The 23,295-nt window shown below is 48.2% G+C and overlaps 1 protein-coding gene across 5 annotated transcripts in view; it reads right to left on the bottom strand.

The window, feature by feature from the left end:
• Positions 1-23,295, bottom strand: part of RPS6KA2 (ribosomal protein S6 kinase A2) — a 345,946-nt gene that overhangs the window by 166,458 nt on the left and 156,193 nt on the right. The window contains exon 1 of one of the 5 annotated variants that reach the window (XM_072830512.1): positions 1,301-1,534. The exons of the other annotated variants lie outside the window; for them this stretch is intronic. Coding sequence (XP_072686613.1) covers positions 1,301-1,399 — 99 coding nt within the window. The 5' untranslated portion in view covers positions 1,400-1,534. Of the gene's footprint in view, positions 1-1,300; positions 1,535-23,295 lie in introns of those variants that run through there. 5 annotated transcript variants of the gene reach the window in all.

A 23,295-nucleotide genomic window follows, 5' to 3' on the forward strand; every position in this document is an offset into this window, starting at 1 on the left:
CGTGTTTCATTTCTGTCAATGTGAGGTTTGAGGCAAGCCCTCCTCCCTTATTTGATTAACAATTGTATTGGTTTGAAAAATATGATTTACGCTCAGAAACCAGCTACAAAGATCCTATCTGACTCCAACTCTTAGTGATAACCACAACAGAAACTTTTTATACAAGTAATTCCTGTTGCATTCATGTCTGTTCCTGAGCTTTGCTTAAAGATCTGCTAATCCATGCCTGTATCGAGTATCATGGCAGCCGGGACAAAGAAAAGCAAGATGAAAAATGTGACATTGTTCCAATTGATCGGACTGCCTTAGAAACAAGTCAAAACCCAGATAGGTGCCAGCGGTGGTGGCAAAGCCCAGGGCAATGTCAAGGGGAAAAGCCAGGTTGAGGGGCCAGCCCCTCCCCCCAACATCACAATGTCTCTCTCTTTACTTAAACACGTTCCATCCTTTGGTCATCTATAGATTCAGCAATGTAATTGGGACACCAGGATGAAGAGGACAAGATCTCATTGTTGAAATAATAATAATAATAATAATAATAATAATAATAATAATAATAATAAAACAACCACACCAGAGAACTGTCCAGAGATGACTTTGGAAACCCAAAGATGACAAGATGAGGGACAAGGGAAAGGACATAATTCTCAGGGTCCTCTGGGTTTCAGAGTGCATCTCTATGAAGTCCGGGGCTGCAGGGTTATTACGGCAGGCACCTGGCTGTGAGCACCGATTCAGATGGCCCGACTACACTGGGTTGTTACCTTCTAACGTGTGTGTGTGGGTGTGTGTTTTAGTCAATGCTCCACGGATTTCAAATACACCAGCATCTGCACGATCCGGCCGCGCGCCACCGTAAGATAAGCCCAATCCCCTCCCAACCCACGGCCCGGCAGAGCCCGCGGAGGTCCTGTCCTGGGCACTTCGGAGCTGCCCCACGGGGCGGCGGTCGGGCTGCGCGGACCCAGACGCCCTCCCTCCCCCGAGCACCTATGTGGGCACGGTGACCGCTCCGCATCCTGCGCCGACCCAGGAACAAATTAGTTAGAAATTCCATAGGGGCAGAGTTTGGTCCCCGACGAGAACCGGAGGACGGGTCCAGTTAGTGCTAAGTCCCAGCAATAGCGTTCTGTTTTAGAAGAACCGGACCGGCTCTGCGAGAACTTTAACTCCCTGACCTGGGTCTCTGGGTACCGTGCGTGTGACAATAGGAAGGGCTCGGGAGGCGCTGAGACCCACAGCATCCTCCGGGCGCGGCGGGCACCCGGGGACCCGCGCGCACAGAGGCGACGGCATTTACCTCGAGTCGACTTAGACTGGAGCTCTTGGAGCGCGACTTCTTGCGCAGGTACACGGAGAAGAACCTGCGCACGGTGAACTTCCTCATGCTCAGGTCCATCGCCCCGCGCCCAGCCGGGAGGAGCCGCAGGCCCGGAGGACGCGCATTCCCGGCGCATCCCAGGCGCGCGGGGTCAGGTCTGCGGGCGGGTGCGCGCCGCCGGGGAGCCTTGCGCGGCGGCCATCGGCGCGGGGCGCGGGCTGCGGGCACAAAGGGCAGGCCAAGCCGGCCGCCGCGGCCCGGGCTCCGGCGCTCCCTCCTCCCTCCTCCTCCTCCCCCTCCTCCTCCTCCCGCAGCCCGGAGGACCAGCCCCAGACGGCCCCGCCCCCCGCCACTACCGCCAATCAGTGCCCGCCGCCCAGATGCTCCCTCCTCCTCTCCCTCCTCCTTCTCCCTCCCCTCCTCGCCCTCCTCCTTCTCCTCCTCCTTCTCCTTCTCTTGCTGCTGCTGCGGCCGCTGCCGGGCGGCGAGGACCAGCCCCGGGCAGCCCCGCCCCGCCTCCAGCCAGTAGCACCAATCAGTGCCCGCCGCCCCAGATGCTCCCTCCTCCTCCTCCTCCTCCTCCTCCTCCTCCTCCTCCTCCTCCTCCTCCTCCTCTCCCCCCACTCCTCCTTCTCCTCCTGCTGCTGCTGCTGCTGCGGCCGCCGCCCCGCTAGGACCGGCCCCAGGCAGCCCCGCCCCGCCCCGCCCCGCCCACAGCCGCGGCCGCCAATCAGAAGCTCCCTCCTCCTCCTCCCCCTCCTCCTCCTCCTGCTGATGCCGATGCTGCTGCTGCTGCTGCTGCTGCTGCGGCCGCCCCGCGAGGACCCGCTCAGCCCGCTCAGCCCCGCCCCGCCCCTCCCTGTCCCACCTACAGCCACTGCCGCCAATCAGAGGCTCCCCCCCCCCTCCTCCTCCTCCTCCTGCTGGTGCTGCTGCTGCACCTCCCCGCGAGGACCAGACCCGCCCCGCCCCGCCCCCGCGACCAATCAGCAGCCCCACAACCCAGATGCTCCCTCCTTCTCCTCCTCCTCCTCCCTCTCCTCCTCCCGCCCAGAGAGGACCCCGCCCCGCCCCTGGCCCGGCCCCCGCCCCTACCACCAGTCCCGCCACCGTCCCACCGCCCCAGGCGGTCCTCCCTCCCCGCCCCCATGCCGCCGACTCCCAGCGCGCTCCCCGCCCCCGCCCACACCCCCAGGGGGCGCCCGGGGCGGCGCAGGCCTGAGGAGCCCCGCGGAGGCCGGGAGCACCGCGCACGGCTGCTCGGCCCCGGCGTCTCCCCGCGGGCGGTGCGGGCCCCGCGGCTCGGGCGCCTGCCCCCGGTTCCGCTCCGCTGCCCCGCTGCCCCGCTGCTGTGGTCTAGCTCGGGGGTATCGTTCTGGTTTCTTTCCTGAAAGCGGCCACATGCACACGTTGGCACAATGGTCTTCCGTGCCCAACAAAACTTTTGTTCATTAGCGAACATTTTGGGAAAAATGAAACAAAACCCGGGGCACTCCGTGAGCCGCGGCAGTGCGCGCCGCACCTCTCCCGGCCCCGCCGCGTCCCCGCGTCCCCGCGTCCCCGCGTCCCCGCGCCCTGACCTGCGGGTCCCTCCCTCACTCCCCTGGGATGAACGGGTCCCCACGCGGTCTGGGGAAACCTCCCTGGGCAGCGCTTGGAAAACAAAGACACATCCGTTCTCCATGACCTCCGACTCCATATATAGAAAATTATCCAAACGGATGACTTTAGGAGGCCCGGCAGACCGGGTCCTGAGGCAGCGCTCCCCGAGGCCAGCTGCTGGCTGTGGGTGCAGGGGATTGGCCTTAAAGGGGAACACACTTTTTTTTTTCTCTAGAAATGCTCCCCAGAGGGCTATACACAGTTCCAGATCTTTGAGCTCAGAGCTCCCTGCAGCCCTTTCTGTTTTACTCTTGTGCGAGGAGCGCGTGTTGAGTCAATGCTTAAATTAGGGTCAAATAATGTCAGTAGCATCCTGCCACCACCCCCTGAAAAGTTCAGAAGCATTCATGCATATGGTACTGTGTGACAAATACTGCTCTTTCACCAGGTAGATGGTGGAAAAGCCCCAAGTGTCCTGTCATCCCCTTAGCTAAGCCGATGGGCATGAATACCTGCAAAGGGCAATCTTTGCTAAAGTGAGGAGGGAAGGTGGATGCCCCAAATAAGAACTGGTAATTTTTGGCATCTGGGTCAGGAGGTGAGGTCACATAAGCTCTCTGGGGTTGACTGGATGCCACAGGCTCCGTAGTGATGAGCACCCGAGTTTAGAGCCAGTGCTGGTGCTGCCACTCCCTTGCTTGGCAAGTGTGAGCACACTCACCTCGCGTGTTCTGTGTTCCGACTGTGCACCTCGAAGATGAAAATGTGCACGTCAAAACTGGTTCCTGCTTCCCTCAAGAGTTCTGCTGGAGGGTGACTATCCCTACTGTGCAAAACAGCTTCTTACCCCCTAATCTTCCCCTTCTCCCTGGCCACCGCTTGAGGCATGTTGGCCCTGAACAAATGCAGATAGGCCAGGGCTATGCCACGTAGCGGCTCTAGCGGAAAGCGGCTGATGGATCACGGACCTGGGGCTGCTCACCAGGCCCTGGGATGAGGAAGGGGCCGGTTCTAACAAGCTTCACTGTGGGGAGCTGTATAACAGATCAGAGACAGGAGGACAGTATGACAACTGTGCCAGCTCAGGGGCATCCTCCTAAGGACAAAGCCTCGGGCAGGCCTAAATCAACGCTTGTGATTTGCCACAAGAGCATTTTGACCTGGTGTAAGAGAATTGGAAAGGAAATGTCTTATGGGGCGCTCATGATCTCCCCACATTTGAGTGCAGCCAAACTGTTCTTCTATTGAACTTGGATGTCTCAAAAGAGGGGAAAAAAAAGCTTTCATATTTTCAATTACAGAAGTAATTTCATTGCTAGAACATTTCTGTTTGCCTTTATCTTTAACCTGGTAAAGTAAGTATATCAAAATCTCTAAAAATCATTTACTACCACTTCATGTGCTCATATGATGCATACCTCCAGACCACCACATCTGTAGTAGGTAGGTATCAGGGCCCTTTTTAACCTGGGCCTAAATGATCCTCCCCAAATACTGGGGGCAAAGGGTGAGCTTAATTAAGGTTAGTGCCCTAATGGTAGGGAGGAGGAAGCTTGGAGAGAAGACAAAGCTCTTCTGGGGACTTTAAGTTCCCCCTGCCTTAAACACAGGAAGCCTGACATTTCATTCTTTGCTACTGCTGCCTGTAAGAGAGCACTGGACTGGCTGTGTGCATTCACCCCGGTTCCACGGGTGATCACGAATCTGGGTGCCTGGGGCTGTTTTCAGCCCTAGGGATACAGAAATGACTGCAGCATGGCTCCTGACCCACAGAAGTTCCCAGTCCCATGAAGAGAGAATAAGCAGATAAACAAACATGATGCAGTTTTTATGCAGCATGAAAGCAACATGTAAGGAAATACAACGCAGATGGAGATAAATGAGAAGTCAGTCCTAGCTGGAGAAGCCAAGGAGGAGGTGGCATTTGGGGTGAGCCCTAGGGATAAGGAGACATTTCCTGGGCAAACAGAGGAGGTGGGGTCCTAGCTTGTAGAAGAGCAGGGTTATTGAGAATTTAGAACAAACGGGGTTTCATGATTGATTAATGAAAATTAAAGCTCTACTGAGTCCCCGAGACACCTTAGGTATACAATTTCAGAATTTCAGAAATAATAACTAAGGTCTGGTCCACCCTGGAATTCCCTTGTCTTTGAGAACAAAACATGCCCTGGATAGGAAGGAGAGGAAGGCTTTGGGCGGAAGATAACTTTGGCAAAATCTGTACCGTCACAGCCTCCTTTCCCTCCACCCAAAGGACCAGGGAGGCAGGAGGCCACCTCCTTTGCTTCGAGCTGCACCTTGACAGCTGTGATTTGCTGGGGATGCAGCAGATCAGAGCTGAGTCCCAGAGACCAGGGATGGTTTCTGTTCTGGGAGGCATGGCACGAGCTGCTGAGTGGACCTGTATTCACAGGGCCTGTGGGCAGAAGGATGCAGGGAGGGTTCCAACAGATCAGGTGCCACCACGTGGGAAAGGGCAAGTTTGGGGGTCTCTGAGCCACTGCGTGGAGCAGAAGCGAGCAGCACCAGGCCCAGGGCTGGCACCAAGAATTCTAAGTGACTTCCAAATCCAGAGGCCTGTGTCCTGGAAGGGCATGCCGACCAGGTGGGGGGGGGGGCGCTCAAGCTGCAGTAACCCCAGAAGATAAGACAGCTGTTCATGAGAGAGAGGGTCAGAGTGAGGCCACCTGTGTGCAGACCATTTTTCACTAATTGTGTTCTTTCCCTGTATCCCTTCCCCTCCTGCCCTGACTTGGGCAGGGACACAGCAGGCTCCTTGCTGAGGCGGCCTCAAGCCAGGCCAACATGCTGTGAGTTTGGCCAGTCCTTAGGACTGGAAATACTGACTTCTTAGCCAAGTATTTAAAACTTTAATCAAACATGGTAGTCTTTTACTCGGGACTGGGAAGAAAAAGCTGTACGAAGTGATGGGGTCCCTGTCATTCACTCTGACAAGTCCTGAAAGGTGTGTTTTGATGCTATCACAAGCCACGTTTGTTCAACAAACCAGTTACAAGTCAAAAATGACATCCAGGTTTGCTACACTGAGGTTCCATTTATAGCAGCAAGGGCCTCAGAGGACAGAAGCCACCCGCCCAGTGTGGGGATCTTGCAGAGCTGCATCCTCAGCGTGAGGTGGATGGAAATAACCCCCCTTGCAGACAAGGGCTCATGATTGAGCAGTGACACTCCGCGGAGAAGACCAGGTGAGCGGGCATTGGCGCCCACACAGCCCTCCTCACCCAGGCCTGTGCCTTCATGCACCTGTCCCCCACCCCTGTCCCATCTGAAAACAGCAGCAAAACCTCAAGTGGTCTTGATTACTTCTCACCCGGGTGCCTAGCAGAAGCACGCAAACCTGCTCTCTAGAGAAAGCCACGTGAAACCCAGGCTTTGGAGAATTCCCTCTGATGCAGTTCCAGGGACCGAGAGCTCACAGTCACTGCACCCACGACTCGGGATGGCAGGTGCCCGCAAAGCTGGCAGGACAGCAGCCAGCAGAATTAGACACAACCTCTGCCTACAGGGTTTATCAGATGTCGAATGTAAAATGATAGAAAAATGAACAAGAAACTCCTGGAAATGTACCCGTGTGGTACCAGGCACATGTGCTGGTGTCAAGTTGTGGGGAGGTGGGGGGTGGAGCCGGCCCCGTGGGATAGTACCAGCGTCTGCTCCGAGGGAATGCACGTCGGATGTGAAATATCCAAATCATGTTTCTACCCACTGTCCTGATTGTGACTTGACCCTTCCTGAAACTCTGAGCCTCTGGAACAGGGTTCTCAACTGGGGCTATGTCCCCCAGGGGGACATTTGACAGTGTTGGGAGACCTGTGTGGTTGTCACTGCTGGGGGTGACAGGAGGGATGCTGCAGAGGCAGAGGCCACAGAGCACAGGATGGCCCCTCTGCGGGGGCTCAGGCGAGTCTGAGAATGGAGGTATGCAGAAGAGGCCGGCCAGGGGCAGGAACCTGTGCTGCTATTCTCACCAGGTTGTCACCTACAAACGTGGCAGTTCTGAGCAAGTAAAGCAAAATGAGGAAGTGCTCTGAAAATTGTAAACTGCTCACCAAAGTTGTCATTTGTTAAAATCCTTGAGTTTCACACAGAAAGCTAGTGACATGCCTGGGAAAGGAAAAGACCCCCAGTTCTAGCATTTTTATCTGAAAACTCCCTGTTAAACTCTATGGAATTCTGTGGGCACAACTGTTTACCCCTTTGCCCAAACCAAGAGGCAGGAATTACATTCACTTCTGGTGTTTCTTTATTCTCAAAATCCAAGGACATAGAGACTTGTTGTTGAGACTTTCTCAGTATTTTTCACGTCTCTCATCTTTCCAGCCCTGCTCTCAGCATCACAGTTTGGGTCCCCATCAGTTCCTGCCAGAAGACGGTAATTACTGGCCAGACGCCATCCCTCACAACCCATCTGCCGTCCTGCTACTACAATGATCTTTCTAGAGGCAAACTGGGTCAAGTTACCCCCACGCACCACAGGTCCCCAGGTCTTCCAGGAGAAGCGCAAACTCCAGAGCAGAGAAGCTGTGCAGTTCTTGGTCACCGCTCCCTGTCCTCACCACCTGCCTCTCCTTCCCGCCCCAGAACACAGCTGGGCTACGCTGACATGCTGCGTGAATGAAGGTGGGCTTCCGTGTGCACCACACTGTGCATGCTGTGGCCACTGCTCGGGCTGCCCTTCCTGCCCACCTGCCTCCACTCACTGGCCACGCTCCCCTACTTCACAGTACGGGGCAGTGCTGCTCCCGAGAAGCCAACTCCAACCCCTTCATGCTGCAGGCCGTGTGAGGGAGTCTTCCCTCAGCTCCTCGTGTTACTTAGAGCATCAGATGATGACTCTTGGCTCCTCTACCTCTCCCAACTTGGAAACACTCAGGACCGCCACCTCGGCAGCCCTTCACACGTTTATTTAAAGGGGTTTTATTGTGACTACTTTCAGACATCTGCTGGTTCTCAAGAGCGGGGTCTTTTTTCACCATTTCATCTGTATAACACACTTATGAAATCTGCAAAGTAGACACAAGAACTCCATCTTCTGGCTCGGGATGCTGAACCTACTGCGTGAACTTACATGAGGTGAAAGGGTCCAAACAGGACCTGCCCTTCAGTGACTACACAACAATGTGTCAGGTATTTTACTAGGTGTGTATCAAGAGAAATCCAAGAAGAGAGTGGCAACCAAGAGGGTGATCGTCTAGGATCCTCATTCCCATAGACAGCTACACTTGGTCAGGAAATGCCACAAGGCCAACATCCCGTGGACAGAGCATCTCACAGACAGAAGTCCAGCAGCAGCCTCCACCGGCCTCCTTGCAGCTGTGGGGACAGATGCTGGGAGTGCCTTTGGTGCAGAATGGTTGGCCGTTTTCTTATTAAAGGCCAGTTTCCTCATGAGACCACACATTTACTTGAGCTTCCAAAGGGAAGCTTGTTAGGTGAGGTAGCATTGAGAAGGAAGGGACCCTAGTGTGTGGCCAAGAGAAGAACTCTGAAAATGTGTTATGTAGATGCTACCCTATGCTTGGTCTTTTCTAGTCATTGTTAAGGGAGGGGCAAAAGGACCATTCTTTTTTGGGAGGTGACAGCCTCTGTAGATCCTCTGGGTTTGACCTCACTAGTGTTTACACGTTGTTTGTTATGGGTTTCTTTCTCAAAAGATAGGTTGAAGTGCTGGCCCTGACCCCTAGAATGTGACCTTATTTGAAAACAGGGTTGTTGCAGATGTCATGAGTTAAATGATGGCCTGCTGGAGTAGGTGGGCCCTAATCCAACGTGACTGGTGTCCTATAGAAAGGCCATGTGACAACAGAGACAGAAACAGGACTGGAGCAGCCATCAGCCCAGGAGCGTCATGGTGGCCACCAGCAGGGAGAAGAGGTGAGGAAGAAGTCCGCTACATCTGCCAGCGGGGCACGGCCCTTGGCACCTTGATCTCACACTTCTGGCTTCTGGAAATGTGAGACAACAAATGCATGCAGTGTCCAGCCACCTGGTCTGCTGTGCTTTGTTCTGCCTCCCAAGAAGACTAACCCCTAACCCACACCTCTCAGTCCATGGATGTGACAGGAGCCTCTGTGATGAAGACACCGGGAAACAGGCTTCCTAGAGAACGGAGCATCTGGTCTGACAGTATGTGACAAGACCTGACTGTGAACAGAGAAATGAGGGCTTTTTCTTGTCAGCCCAGGCCTCTACATAAATTACAGGGGAACGTTAAGAGGAAGGGAGTTATCAGGAAAGAGGAAACAGGTGAAAACTATAGCAGGAAGGGTTTCTGTAACTTAAAAAGGAAAAAAAATCCTCAAAATAGAAATGTCCCTCAAGACCTGGACTGGGTACAAAGGAGAATGTAAAATCTCTGCCAGAAGTTTTTCTGAGCAAAAAAATGTTCATCTTTTAAACAATATTTCATAGACATCTAGAGCATTCCAAACACCAAATACCGATATTAGAGATGGGAACTAGCTGGACACATAAAAGAAATTCTCAGAGACACTAAAAGCAACAGGGTATAAGCCCCTTGGAATATGGTGCTGTGGTAGGTCTTCCTCATCAGAGAACCACAGGAGGAGCCAAGGGGGTGGTGGGTAGGTGGGGTGGCAGGGTAGGGAATGGCTCCATTCTTGGTAATATGACGGATGACATAGGCAGGGGGAACCTTCTTGAGACACATAAAAGTGCTGGATAAAACAAGAAGAAAATCCTCTTTTTTTAAAACTATGACTGATCCAACAGTAAGCAGGAGAACACAAATGTAGGCAAAATCTGAGGTTAACAAGATAATCCTGAAGAGGAAGCAATGTTTGTTCTGGTCTGATGTCAATCCCTATAATCCAGACCTGAGTTTCAGCAGGGTCTGGAGAATGGGATCTGGAGAGAACCTGGGACAGTGCAGGGTGGAAAGTTGGGTCAGAGCCACTCTGCAGGGAAAATAGTGGTCCCCACAGAGCGGATTGTAGGGGGAATGCTGGGAGACCCTCACTCTGGGAGGAGCCTGGCTTATTCAGGTGTGAGCTCTGGAAATGACAAAGGACAGAGTTCCTCCTGTCAGCCTCCTGCAGCTCATAGGCCAGTACCAAGCCAAAATGAATACTCCCAGCCTGAAAAACCCCAAGCCAAACATTTACTTTTTAATGGTCTCAGATTGTAGCATCCTGAGGACCAGGCAGAGACAAATACAAGTACTCTGAAGGAACTACTTTAAATATATCTCAAAGCTTAAACAGAGAACATTCTAAGGAACTTGACTCGTAATCACAAACTGCTACATACACGAGGAAATAACTACCATGAGCAAGAGTCAGCAGGGATCACCAGTAGCAGAATCATACTTGCAAATATGGAGAGGTTGAAATTTTTGTATAAATAATATGAAATATGTTTAAAACACAAAAGGATGGAAAGTGTTACAAGGCAACTAGAGGTTATAAAAGATCAAACAGATTTGTGAAGATAAGTAGAACATTAAAAATTAAACTGCAATTATTTAAATTAAAAACTCAGTAGATGAATAACAGTTTGGACAAAGTCCAAGAAATAGTTAATAAAGGAGAAGTTAGATCTGATGGTAATTGACAGAGTGCAACTAAGAAAGTAAAAAAGACAAGAAATATGAAAGCCAGTATAAGACACATGGAAGACTGGGGTGGGCGTGGGGGCAGAGAAAAATCCAGTATGCCTCTGAGAGAGGGAAAGACAAGTAAATACAGGGCTGAGAATTTTTCAGAGTTGATAAAATATACCAATCCTCAAATTTATGAAGCACCCCCTACAGTCCCAAGGAGGATTAAATAGAAATCCATACCTAAATTCATATTAAACCTGCAGGCCCAGCTTCTTCAAAGCAACGAGAAGAAAAGACAGGTTTTCTACAAATGAATGTTAATTAGAGTTCAACTGACATCTCAATGGCACTGCTGGAAGCCACAGAAGAGTAAACAGTGCTAAGGGAAAACAATTGTAACTTCAGAGTCTACCTCTTTCAAGAATAAGGGCAAAATGAAGACACTTCCCGATAAACAACCCAAGAAATTTGACTGACAATGACACTTACAGGGAAAGCTAAACACTTATGAACTGCATTAAATAAAAAAAAAAAAAATCAAAGTATTGCACAATCTGTGGACTTGCATCAAGTTAGAAATGAAATCTTGATTTAAAAAGTAGCATATCCGGCAGGATGGTAATTAGAGTGAACATCTAATGTCTTGTTGAGAGTGCAGCCACCATGGGCCCCAGGTGTCTCTGCATTTTTTATTCATTCTTGCTGAGTATGTGAAAATATAAGGCACTGCCCACTGCTTGGCCGGCCATTTCTCAGGATTGTTTTGGCAGCAAGCATCCTTGTCGGATGAAGTAATGTTTCTCTCCAAGACAAAGAGCAGGCTTGCTACTACTTGTTATAAAATACCAGGTCCCCCAAGCTCAGTGTTTCTCAACAGGGATGCAGTTTCACCATGAGCATGGTATCTATCTGCCAATGTCCCCTTGGAACTTAGGGGCAAAGGAAACCAATGCCAATGCGGTATTCATGTCACTTTCTATTCCTTGCATAGTAAAGTCCCTTCTTTCTAATCACTGAAGCTTATGTGTTCTTCCACAAAACACTAATAGGCTAATTAGGTTTGTAAGTAAAGCAAAAGCAAACTAAACCATACACCATATAAACATTTATATATGTTTATATATAAACATATATAGAAAAATTATAATCAATGTTAATGGGCTAAACTCTCCCATTAAAATACAAAGAGGGTGCTAAACTGGTTTAAAATAAATTTAGCTGAGGCGCCTTAGTGGCTCAGTCAGTTGAGCATCCAACTCTTGGTTTTGGTTCAGGTCATGATCTCAGGGTTATGAGATCCCCACCTCCTTACTATAAGCTCTGTGCTTGGTGGGGAGTCTGCTTGAGATTATCTCCTTCTCTCTCTGCCACTCCCCCCACATGCATCCTCTCTCTCTAAAAATAAATAAATCTTTAAAAAACAAATAAAAATAAAATGAAATAAGTTTAGTTATAGAGATATATTTAAAACAAGAGACACAAAAAGTTATAAATCAAAGAATGACAAAAGATATATCACACAAATACTACTGAAAAGGGTGCTGATAAAGCAACATTAATGACACACAAATTACACAAACATTTGAAGACATAATATCACTATACGTTGAAAAGTTTCAATTTACCAGGAAGATTCAATAACTCTAAACTTGTATGCACCGAATAATATACTTTCAAAATATACTAATCAAAAATTGATAGAAACAAGAGGAGAAATTGACAAATCCATTATTATGTGAGGGAGTTCTTAACATCTCTCTCAATAAATGATAAATCAAGCAGAAAAACAAAATTAAGTATTTAAATAAAACATTTGGGGAAAGTTGACATAAGGAACATATATAGTACTCAACATTCAACCACATTAGATTATGCATTCTCTCCAAATGCACCTGAAATATGCACAGAAATTGACCATATGGTACTCTCGGCCACAAAACACACAGATCAGTAAATTACCTAAACAATAGTTTCACAATTGTTACCACATAGATTGACTTTTCTTACTACACCATACAGATCACTTTTACTTTATCACTTAACAATCCTATATGATTGGAAATTTTACAAATACAATCTCAATAGCTTATATAATTTGTATAATATTATACCATATTAATCAAATTATAGTAATGTGTATGTGTTATTATACAAATTATGGTAAAGATTGGAGATTATTTGGATTTGAGAGATTTAAAGAAATGCTGATTTTCAGTCTCTGTGGGATGCTATTAAGCTAAAGTTTAGAGAGATGTTTATAGCATCATATGCTTCTGATAGAAAGAAGTCTATAAATTAATGAATTAAGTAAATAATTTAAAGAATTATGGGGGGGAAATCCCCAGGAGAATAAACCCAAGGAAAGTAGAATCAATGAGAGAAAAAAAAAAAAAAACAAGATACAATAAAGAAGACAAATAAATTCAAAATTGTACTTTTAAAAACTTAATAAACTGAAACATTTTGATAAGAATTATCAGTTGAAAAGGAGATGCAACCAATAAATACTTAGGAATGGAAAGAGGCACAGCTACAGGGACAGCAGAGATGAACGGGATCATCACAGTTGGTAATAAACAAATTTAGGGCAATAAATTTGAAGGCCTGGGTGAGATGAACAAATGCTAGGAAAACATAAGAAAAGTGACTTAAGGAAAAGTAAAAATCTTACAGGTTTTAGAATTAGTTAATAGGCAGCAGTTAATAATCTTTCCACAAAGAAAATATGAATCCCAGGGAATTATTTTATAGGCGAGTTCCACCACCTCTTCATCTGTTCATCTATCTGTAAATATAATTACAACCTTGGGAACTCTTTTCCAGAAACCACAGAATGAGAGAATGCTCTTCAGAGAGGGCCAGTACAAAGCAGATGGCAACAACTTGCTGGTGAAGCTCATTTGTGAAAAAACGTATATTCTAAAGCAAAATATTAGCAACTTAAAGCTAACAACATATAAGAAGCACAATTTATCACAATGAATAAAATTTGGAAAGAAAAACTATTTGTAGATTATGTTTGGTTATATGAAAAAAGTCTACAAAATCTTGGGCAAATTATTCAAATTAAGGGAATTCAGTAAAGTTGCCATCCATAAGACTAATGAGCAAAACTTACTGTATTTTTATCCACCAGGAAGTTAGAAAATGCAGTTTTATTTATTTATTTATTTATTTATTTATTTATGATCTTATTTATTTGACAGAGAGTGAGAGAGAGAGTGGGAGAGAGAATCTGAAGCACACTCCACACTGAGTGCAGAGCCTGATGCAGGGACTTGATCCCACTACTATGAGACCATGACCTGAGCTGAAACCAAGAGTTGGATGCTTAACCAACAGAGCCACCCAAGTGCCCTGAAAATGCAGTTTTAGAATGATACTATTTAAAATATAACTAGAATAATTTTTTTAAGATTTTTATTTATTTATTCATGACAGAGAGAGAGAGAGAGAGAGGCAGAGACACAGGCAGAGAGAGAAGCAGGCTCCACGCAGGGAACTCGACATGGGACTCGATCCTGGGACTCCAGGATGATGCCCTGGGCCGAAGGCAGGTGCCAAACCACTGAGCCACCCAGGGAATCCCTGTAATTTTTGAATTATCATCAAATATTTAATTATAAAAGTATTATAATAACTGAATAATATTTATTTATTTATTTTTTATTTTTTTATGATAGTCACAGAGAGAGAGAGAGAGAGAGAGAGAGGCAGAGACACAGGCAGAGGGAGAAGCAGGCTCCATGCACCAGGAGCCCGATGTGGGATTCGATCCCGGGTCTCCAGGATCGTGCCCTGGGCCAAAGGCAGGCGCCAAACCGCTGCGCCACCCAGGGATCCCTAACTGAATAATATTAAAGGACACTTAGAGAAAATGGAAATACAACCAATGTTGAAGAAAAAACCCTCACAAAGATAAAGGAATCCTCGAAATTCTGAGAAAGTAAATCCTCCTCAAGGTGATTAATAATTTAACTTGATTCCAAAGAGAACCCTGGGATTATTTGGTGCAATTTGACAAACTACTCATTTTATGGGAGAACAAAAGGTCAAGAATAACCAGCTCAGCCTTGAACAGTAACAAGTGGAGAGGTGCTTTCCTGATTAGAGGTCAAGGTTGAGCACAAGGCCTTCATCGGTGATTAATTATCACCGGAGGAATGGACAGTGTGGCCTCAGTGCAGTAGGAAATGGACCAGAACACGTGCTCCCAAGTACAGGAGCTGATGGTGGCAGAGGCTTCATGAAACACTCATGATGTTCTGACACAAATCTTGGACCTATTTCCAGATCAGTGTTTAGGCTACCTTTCTTGCCTGCAAACCTAAGCAAGGCTGCTGGTCTCCACCCAGCTCTTTACATGTCTCAGGCCACCTTCATCTGGTTACTCCATCTGGAGCACACCACACGCCCCACTCTCCTTCACCGAGATTAGAATCATCCTCCAATACCAGTTCTCCAGGGATGCTTTCCATGAACCCCCAGATCAGTCTGCCCCCAGGCAGATGCTCTGAAGGTAAGAGTGATTACTCAGATTGGAATACTTGGGTCTATGTGTAATCATTTGATTAGTGCTTTTATTCTATGGGACTGTAGACTCTGCGAGGGCAGAGGTGCGTCTATTTTGCAAGCCCCATATGATGCCTGGTATATGCAAGACAAGTATTTGGTGAACAGATAGATAGACAAGTGGTAGTTGGGTAGTGGATTGGCGGCCAGACAGCATCATTGCTTTTTGACACAATGTGTTTTGTGATTCAGGACAGAGGGCAGATGAAGATTGATTTATAAAGGCCAGTCCCCTCCCCGTCCCTCCCTCTTCCTCTCTTTCAGCCAGTAACTGGACATCACCTTGGCCAAGTAAGGGGCCAAGTCAGTAACCAGAAATCATATTTTTAGGAATGGAAGGTCATATGCCATACACTATTTTAAAAAAAGAACTCTTTATAGGGAACAGATGTGAGATTACAATGGTACATCCTGAAGCCCGGTGCTGTGACAGCCACCCTGGTGGGCCAACAAGTACCTCATTTTCTGTGCCCGCCCCCCGTCCCCCACCCACAACATCGCGGCTTCCGGTTATTCTTGTGCTTACACTTCCTGCCCAGGAAGCCTGGCTGGAGCATCTGGGGGACTCTCAGGAAGCCTGAGACTCCAGCGAACCCCCCACACCATGTGCAGAGAGCGACTGCTTCAGCGAGATCCCAGTCTTCTCACAGAGGATTAGGCTTAGGTTGCGAACATGGAAGTACATTGCAAACACATTTTCGCTGGGAAATATTTTAAGCAACGGACTAAAAATATAAAAAGCCCAAAGGAAGTTATGGTCTGGGAATTTGCCACTTTTACATAGTTATCAAGATGACTGGTGTTGTGGTCTGTGTCCCCCCCAAAATATATATTGAAGTCCAGACACCCCAACCTCTGGATGTGACCTTATTTTGAAATAGCCTTTGCCAATGCAATCAAATTAAGATGGGGTTATAATTGGGTTTGGGTGGGCCCTAAATCCAATATGTCTGCTATCTTTATAAGAAGAGAAATACACACACACACAGAACACCTCGTGAAGCCAGAGACAGAGACTGGCGTGGTGCATCTACAGCAACACACCAGGGATCATTGGCAGCACCAGATGCTGGAGAGGCCTGGGACAGGTTCTGCTCTCATGATACCCTACCCTGCACACGCCTTGATTTTGGAGTTGGGGAGGGAGCAGGGCATCGTGAGAGCCAGAGGTGGGGGTGGGGCTCACAGGGATAACCTCCTTGTGTAAGAAGCCCTTGTAGAAAGAGCAAGTGTCCCTGAGAGCAGCACCATGTCGCAGGAGATCTCACCTATGGGGAGGGCCTGGGTGGTGCCAGTGAGCCCAAGATGCACACACTGCGGGGCAGGGGCTCTCCCTCTGTGCCACACAACTCATCCAGAATAAAATCAGACCCCACCCCTGACTGGGTTTTCCTCCCAGCTGGCAGGGGTGTTGAGACTGATGCCTGCAATCTGCGAGCCATGGTGCTGCACTGGGGTCTGCTCTCAGCATGGGAAGTGTGCGGAGAGATATGGGTGAAGCCATGTGCCTCTGGATTATACCAGAATAGTCTTCCATGTGCAGTGAGGGCTCTGTAGATGTCTGAGCACGGATGGGCCTATGTTTCTACACATCTCAGATAGCGGCTCTGATGTGTACAACGCACTGTGGGATTATTCCTGCTGCCATTTGGATACATTTTCAAAATTCAAAGCTGGTCCAGCCCCTCTATGTCTACAGAGTCAACGACTGCCCATACTTTTTAGAATAAAGATCAGGTCCCTTGGATGACATCCATGGAGTCTCCAATGCCTCTTCAATACCTTTCTGGTCTACCCATGAACAGAAGCCCTTCAGTACAGCTGTCCTGCCTTACTCTATCCATATGCAGTGGGTTTGTTATTTTTTTAAAAATAGCACCTTGATTCAGCCAATTTCCTTCAAAGCTTCATTTAAGGGCCATCATCTCTGATAATTTTTTCTACCTGCACATGCACACTCTGAATACATATATAACTAAATACATATAAATACACATATGTGTGTACACAGATAACACACATATGCATGCACACACACACACCATCTCTGATTTTCATGCTCTTTCCCTGACAGCCTACAGCATAATGTACACACCTCCATCACATACGCCACAACTACCCTAACTGTCCACTTGCGTTCATGTTGTGACTGGACAAAGAGCCACTTGAAAGTAGAAGCTGTGTCTCATTTGACAAAACAGCAGCTGTGGGAGGGATGTTTAAGTAATGTGTCTTGTTAGAACGAATGAGCAAATTCATATATTCATGAACCATGGATTCCCATGCAGGAACTCACCACCTGAGTGTTTCTACCCATCAGCTTTCGCAGTTAACCTGGAAGTATTTCCAGCTCCAACAGCCCTGAATAGCTCGAATGTCATAATTCCAACTGTCTGCTGGGTGGCCATTATGACCGTAACTCCAGTCTTGATTCCCTCAAACACTTGCATCCCATTTGGAGGTCCTTACCTTGGTAATGGCATTGCACCCTCTGTTCCTGAGCACTTAGGCCTCAGACTTGGAGGCGGGTGCCTGCGCTGGAAACATCATTCCCCTTCCTTCTTTACCACCTCCTGGGCATTTCATCAACTGCCAGTTCCTGTAGGATTCACCTGGACCACACCTCCCAGCCCCCTTTCCCTGCACTACCTCTGCCACCAGGTCTCAGCTCTCCTGGTGAGCTCCTTCCTTCCACCTTCTTCCCATCCAGTCAGCACAGCACGGCAGACCAGTGCCCCTACCCCCTGTGCGCTCCCGTCTAACTCAGCTATACTCAAGCTGCCGTTTGCAACGTTCATTGTTTGGGGATGCATGCATGTGCACATGTGCACACACACACATACACACACAGAGGACTATTACTCAGCCATGAAAAAGAATGAGATTGTGCCATTTGCGACATGGATGGACTTAGAGGGTATTAGGCCAAGGAAATAAGGCAGAGAAAGACAAATGTCACGTGATCTCACTTATATATGGGATCTAAAAATCAAAACAAATGGGCAAATAAAAAGCAGAAAAGGTTGCCAGAGGGGTGGAGGATGGGCAACATGGGTGGAGTGGGGAGGGAGGCACAGAATCCAGTTGTGGCCTGAGTAGGTCATGGGGAGAGAAGGCACAGCCTGAGGAAGTTAGCCAATGATACTGCAGCAGTGTCATACGGCTATGTGGTGACAAGTGGCAGCGACCCTCATGGTGAGTGCACATAATGCACAGATTTGTTGGGTCACTATGTTGTGCACCTGTAACTCATGTAACGTCACGTGTCAACTATACTTCACTAAAACGAACATCACCCATCATTGGTCCCAGGTGCCCTCAAGCTTCAGCGCCCACCACCCCTGGCCTCTGCTCCACTGCCTACCCCAGGGGGACCAGGCAGATTTAGATGCCATGAGGAAGAGTCCCTCCACATTGTGTCACTTGTCTCCTGGGGAATTACAATCATGCACAACTTACTCACACCCCAAGCTGCTGAGCAAGAGTCCCTTTCTCCCCCAGGGAATGAGATGAGGCTTCCCCGGGATTCTATTTTGGGGTCTCTGCAGGAAATCTTTTATCACCACGTTCTTACTCATAGCCACTGAAAGGATACAGCATCCAAACTTGCATCAGGAATGAGGGGGTGGAGAAGAGGGGTATTCTCTGGCTCCCTGGTGGGATGGAAGCAGCCAAGAAAGGATGGCTTCTTTTCAGGCCTCTGTCCTACATTCCCTATAGCTGGCCTCACACAAAGGCCAGGGGCATCATATGCTTATGGTGTTGTGTGCAAAGGTACATTGAGTCAGGCATGTGCACACAGACCGCATTCTATGGGTTCAGGAAAGCTCAGTTTTTGGCTTCAAGGGTACAATGATGACAATCCCCTCATCACCCCACCCTGATGTTCCAGCCAAAGTTCTAAATGATTTTGACTCTCTGAGCAATCTGTAGAAAGTTGTCTCCCAGGACCACACATAAGACTGCAGGACTGGTGTGTGTCTGCGCAGCTTAGTGAGATTTGCGGTGGATACACAGAGCTCATGTGACTCCAGTTGGCTCAGGTCTGATACCTGGACAGGCCCTTTTGTTTTGTTTCATTTTTAGCACCTAAAATCACGGCCCATATGGACAGCTCCGTGCAAAAATCCCCTGCTTGCTGGTACATGCACCTGACGTGACCACATTGCCTACCTCGTCCAGCTCATTTTATAGCCACAGACACTGTCTACCAGAAAACGTCAGCACAGAACACGTCCCCAGCTAAGTGAAGATCACAGTTCAGATCGGAACCAAGATCTCTTGGTTTGACATTGGTACTTTCTCTACTTTATCTCATGGTTACATCTAAAATTTTTTTTTTTTTTTTTTTTTTTTTTTTTTTTTTTTTTGGTGAAAAGCAGAACATACCTTCTACTTCCAATTGATGTAACCACTTGTACAACTCAGTGAGTACAAGAAAGTGTTGTATTGTGTGGGCAGCAGTTCAAAGATTTTTTTAACCAGATTATGCAATTATCTCAATGCACAGCATTATGTAAGTGTGCCTGAAAAACAGGTTATTACAAGCAATAAAACTAGAAACTTGCGGTTGATTCACTTCTTATGTATTTCCGAACTTTGCAGAGGATTGTGGTGTCCGCTAGGCTGTTTTCTCATTTAGCATAACATTTTATCAACGATAGATAATTTTTCACAGAAAGACAAAGGAAACTCAAGGACAGCTGTGAAGGCTTTCATCTTAAGGAAGAGAGAAAAGAATTTCCTTGAGGCACATTATGCTGTCACTTTGAAACACTGGTGACAGTGATCGAATATTATGGCACCAGTTACTAAGCTCACTTAGAGTCCGTGGAGGTGACAACGAACAATCCCAAGGCAGGGGCCTGACCAGCTGGTTAATGATGATGATGACATTCATGTGATGAATGGATTGTGGGGCAGGCGTACAACATGCTGTTGGCTGACTCTTGGGCTTAATACTTCCTCAGAGCTTCTCCCTGGGTCCATCCTGAAATATAGCTTCAGAGGGACCAGTGTATCCATAGGAGCTTGTAGTTATTTTGGGTGCCCCCAGGACTGACCCAGGCCAGCCAGTCCCTCACTCAGCACCGCCCCGGATGCTGATGAGCAAAGGTGAACGCAGTTGGGATTCAGGGGCAGGGGGCGCACCCTGTCCACACAGGCTCCCATTACAGCTGTGCTCCAGATAGCCCTTTGTTCTTCTCTGCTGTTGGGTTTCTAAAACCACTGAATGCTAAAAAACGTAAGGATGTGAAGGCATGTTAAAAGAGAGACTCCAGAGGAGTATTGTGCTGTGAATGTGACCGTCCTGCGGAGAGGTGACGTCAGCCGGCTGGGGCTTCAGGTGGTCTCAGAAAGAAAACACCTTCAGATCACATGTGGCAAAGGCCACTCTGGGGGAGGACAGCCTCCCATTTCTATTTGCTACTTAAAAAAAAAAAAAATCTCACCAGGAACTTATTTCCAGGTGCATTTTCATTCCAATTTTCTTTCCCACTTGAAAAATTTTATTCTGTATCTTCAACTTTTCTTGGGAAATTCACAGCATGTGGTTTTACTCAGGAGACAGTTGAAAACACGTGGCCTTTAACAGCGAAGGAATCGGCCTGCTTTCCTAGCACAGCTGGACCGTATTCACCGTGTTCCCTCTGAGGAACTGAGCGGAAGGCACACGGAGGTCACTTTCACTTTCGAGCGACTCAACCTTGAATCTGACCCCGTTTCTTGACTTAACCCAGGCGTTTTCTGTTTTGCTCATATCAAGCTTCCTTATGATGTGCAGAAACAACTCACGCTCTGCAGGGTGAGATGATCAGATGCTATGTAATTCCTTGCTGCTCAGGTCCTGGAGCCACCTGCTAGGGTTCCCGGTGCTAGAGGACATCCAGGATCTAATTAGCCCCAGATGGGCTTCTGGAGCTGCACTGGGGTCCTCACACCCAGTCTTGACCCCCTAGAGTATGGGGACCTCTCTTCAGTTGACCAGGTAAGCACCAAACCAACCTCCCACTGCCTGACTGCACCGGAGCACCTGCCGTCCCCGACTGCTCTGACTCTGCGGGCTCCCTCCGTCACCCGGAGCTCCTCGTGGGCTGGATGGGGTGCACTGGGCTGCCCCGAACCTCCGAACTTGCCTCCTGTTCATTATTCCACTTATTTTGTCCTAGATCTTTTTTGAGGAGGTAAATAATCCCTGGAGGCTCGTGAGGCTGCTTCCTGGTGTGAGCGCCAGTCGAGCCAGGCCCCAGAGTTCTCGAACCAGGCACAAGAAGACGGAACCTACACTCTCACCCACATCTAGAAGGGCTGGTGAGACTTTGCCAAATTGCCAGAAATGTATGAATGTTTCCCTAGATTTCTTATTAATAACCCGAAGTACAGAGGGCAGAGCAACCTGAACCTTGCACAGGTTTGGTGTGACTGGATGAAATCACCCAACAGCATTTTAGTTGTGACTCTTGGTTCATTTTACAAACTGCTTGGATGGAAAGGAGGGAGATACTAAAGTGGACCGGAGACCGAAGAGGCACCATGCCACTCCGACTCGGGCTCCCCAGTTTGCAGGAGGAACAGAAACAAATGGCAAAGGGAACATAACCCAGAGAGGGGCCGCTTGCTTCACAAATGCGAATAAAGATGCTCACTTGTATTTTCCGAAGCTTACTGTTGTTGATTATGAGGCTTTGCAACAATCATGAGCAGTCCCAATCTGTCTCACGGGGAACCTCCTCCCCAGCACCGGGCACCACGCTGAGCAGACCCCGCAGGAAAAGCATCTCCCTCCGGTGCGACCAGGGAAGCTGATGAGAGCCAATAGCAGGCTGTGTTTTTATCTAATCGGAGTGATTCTCCAACCCTACTGGTTACGTTTTCAAAGACACTTGCCCGTACTTCAGGGCAAAGGACTCTTAATATCCTCTCATTTGACAAGTGCTTGCCTCTGAACTCCTGGAAAGAAAGAGCACCACAGCTAATTCCAAAGAGTTTTTCCAGTGCCACGTTGTACTTCTCCAAAAATGAGACACCTTTCAGCAGAAATATTACAGAATTACCATAAAGATCGTCAGAAGGCTCTGCACTGAGTATTGGATGTGGTATTTGGACATGAAACAAGCCACCCCTCACCGACCGTGTTCAGTCAGAAAGGGTGAAGTTTGTTCTGTTGGCACCATTAGTGACAGCATGACTCGGCGTAGGCGCAGGAGGTGAGAGCAGATGCAGGTGTGGGAGCAGGTGCAGGAGCAGGTGCTGGTGCAGAAGGTGGGAACAGGTGTGGGAACAGGTGTGGGTGCAGGCACAGAAGCAGGGGCAGGGCAGAGGCTGAGGGGAGCACGCAGTCAGGAGCTGCCTCTGCACCCGGTTGCTTTCTGACTTTGGGAGCTCCCTCACTCTGAGCCTCTCATCCTGGGGGACCTCAGGGTATTTTACTGGATAATCTGACACATAGTTTCTGACATATTATGATCAAATAATTTTATTTTCTTGAGAAGACATTACCCTGAATCTGTGAAATAGGGTCCACCAGAATGTCCCCTGATCAAGCACCTTCCACATGGCCTTTCCTTTCCACGTTCCCTAAATAAAGGGACTTGGCAAAAGCAGGGGTGGGTGAGCCTCCCTGGCAACAGCCAGCTACGAGCTGTTAAGGCTCTGGGTAGCTTGGCAGCTTCAGAACGCTCTGGGATGCTCTGTCTCTCCTGCTTTCCTTCTTGTTACCACGCGACTTTGATAAGGTGTCAGAGACCCAGCAGACGGAACAAGGTGACAGATGGGCCTGCAGGCTGAGGGACCTCAGGCCCAGAAAGGGAATCCCCACAACTGGAGAAAGGTTTGCTCATCGTCTCCCAATCCCCATGAGTTTTGTTTTTTTTGTTTTTTTTTTTTTATCACATCTTATTCAGAATACTTCGTTGTCCTTCACTGGCTGTTTCTCTGCCATTGTATTTTTTCTTTTTTTCCCTTCCAACTTTTTGTTTTCAAAAACTTAAAACCAGGATTGAGTCCCACGTCGGGCTCCCTGCGTGGAGGCTGCTTCTCCCTCTGCCTGTGTCTCTGCCTCTCTCTCTCTCTCTCTGTGTGTGTGCGTGTGTCTCTATGAATAAATAAATAAATAAAAATCTTTAAAAAAAATAAAAACTTAAAACCTTCAGAAAGCAGGAAAAGTAGTTCAGCATGTGGCCACATCGGCTCTATTTCTCTCTTATCCAAATACAGA

This window comes from Canis lupus, chromosome 1 (assembly GCF_048164855.1).
Source record: "Canis lupus baileyi chromosome 1, mCanLup2.hap1, whole genome shotgun sequence".
In the NCBI taxonomy this organism is placed as follows: domain Eukaryota; kingdom Metazoa; phylum Chordata; class Mammalia; order Carnivora; family Canidae; genus Canis; species Canis lupus.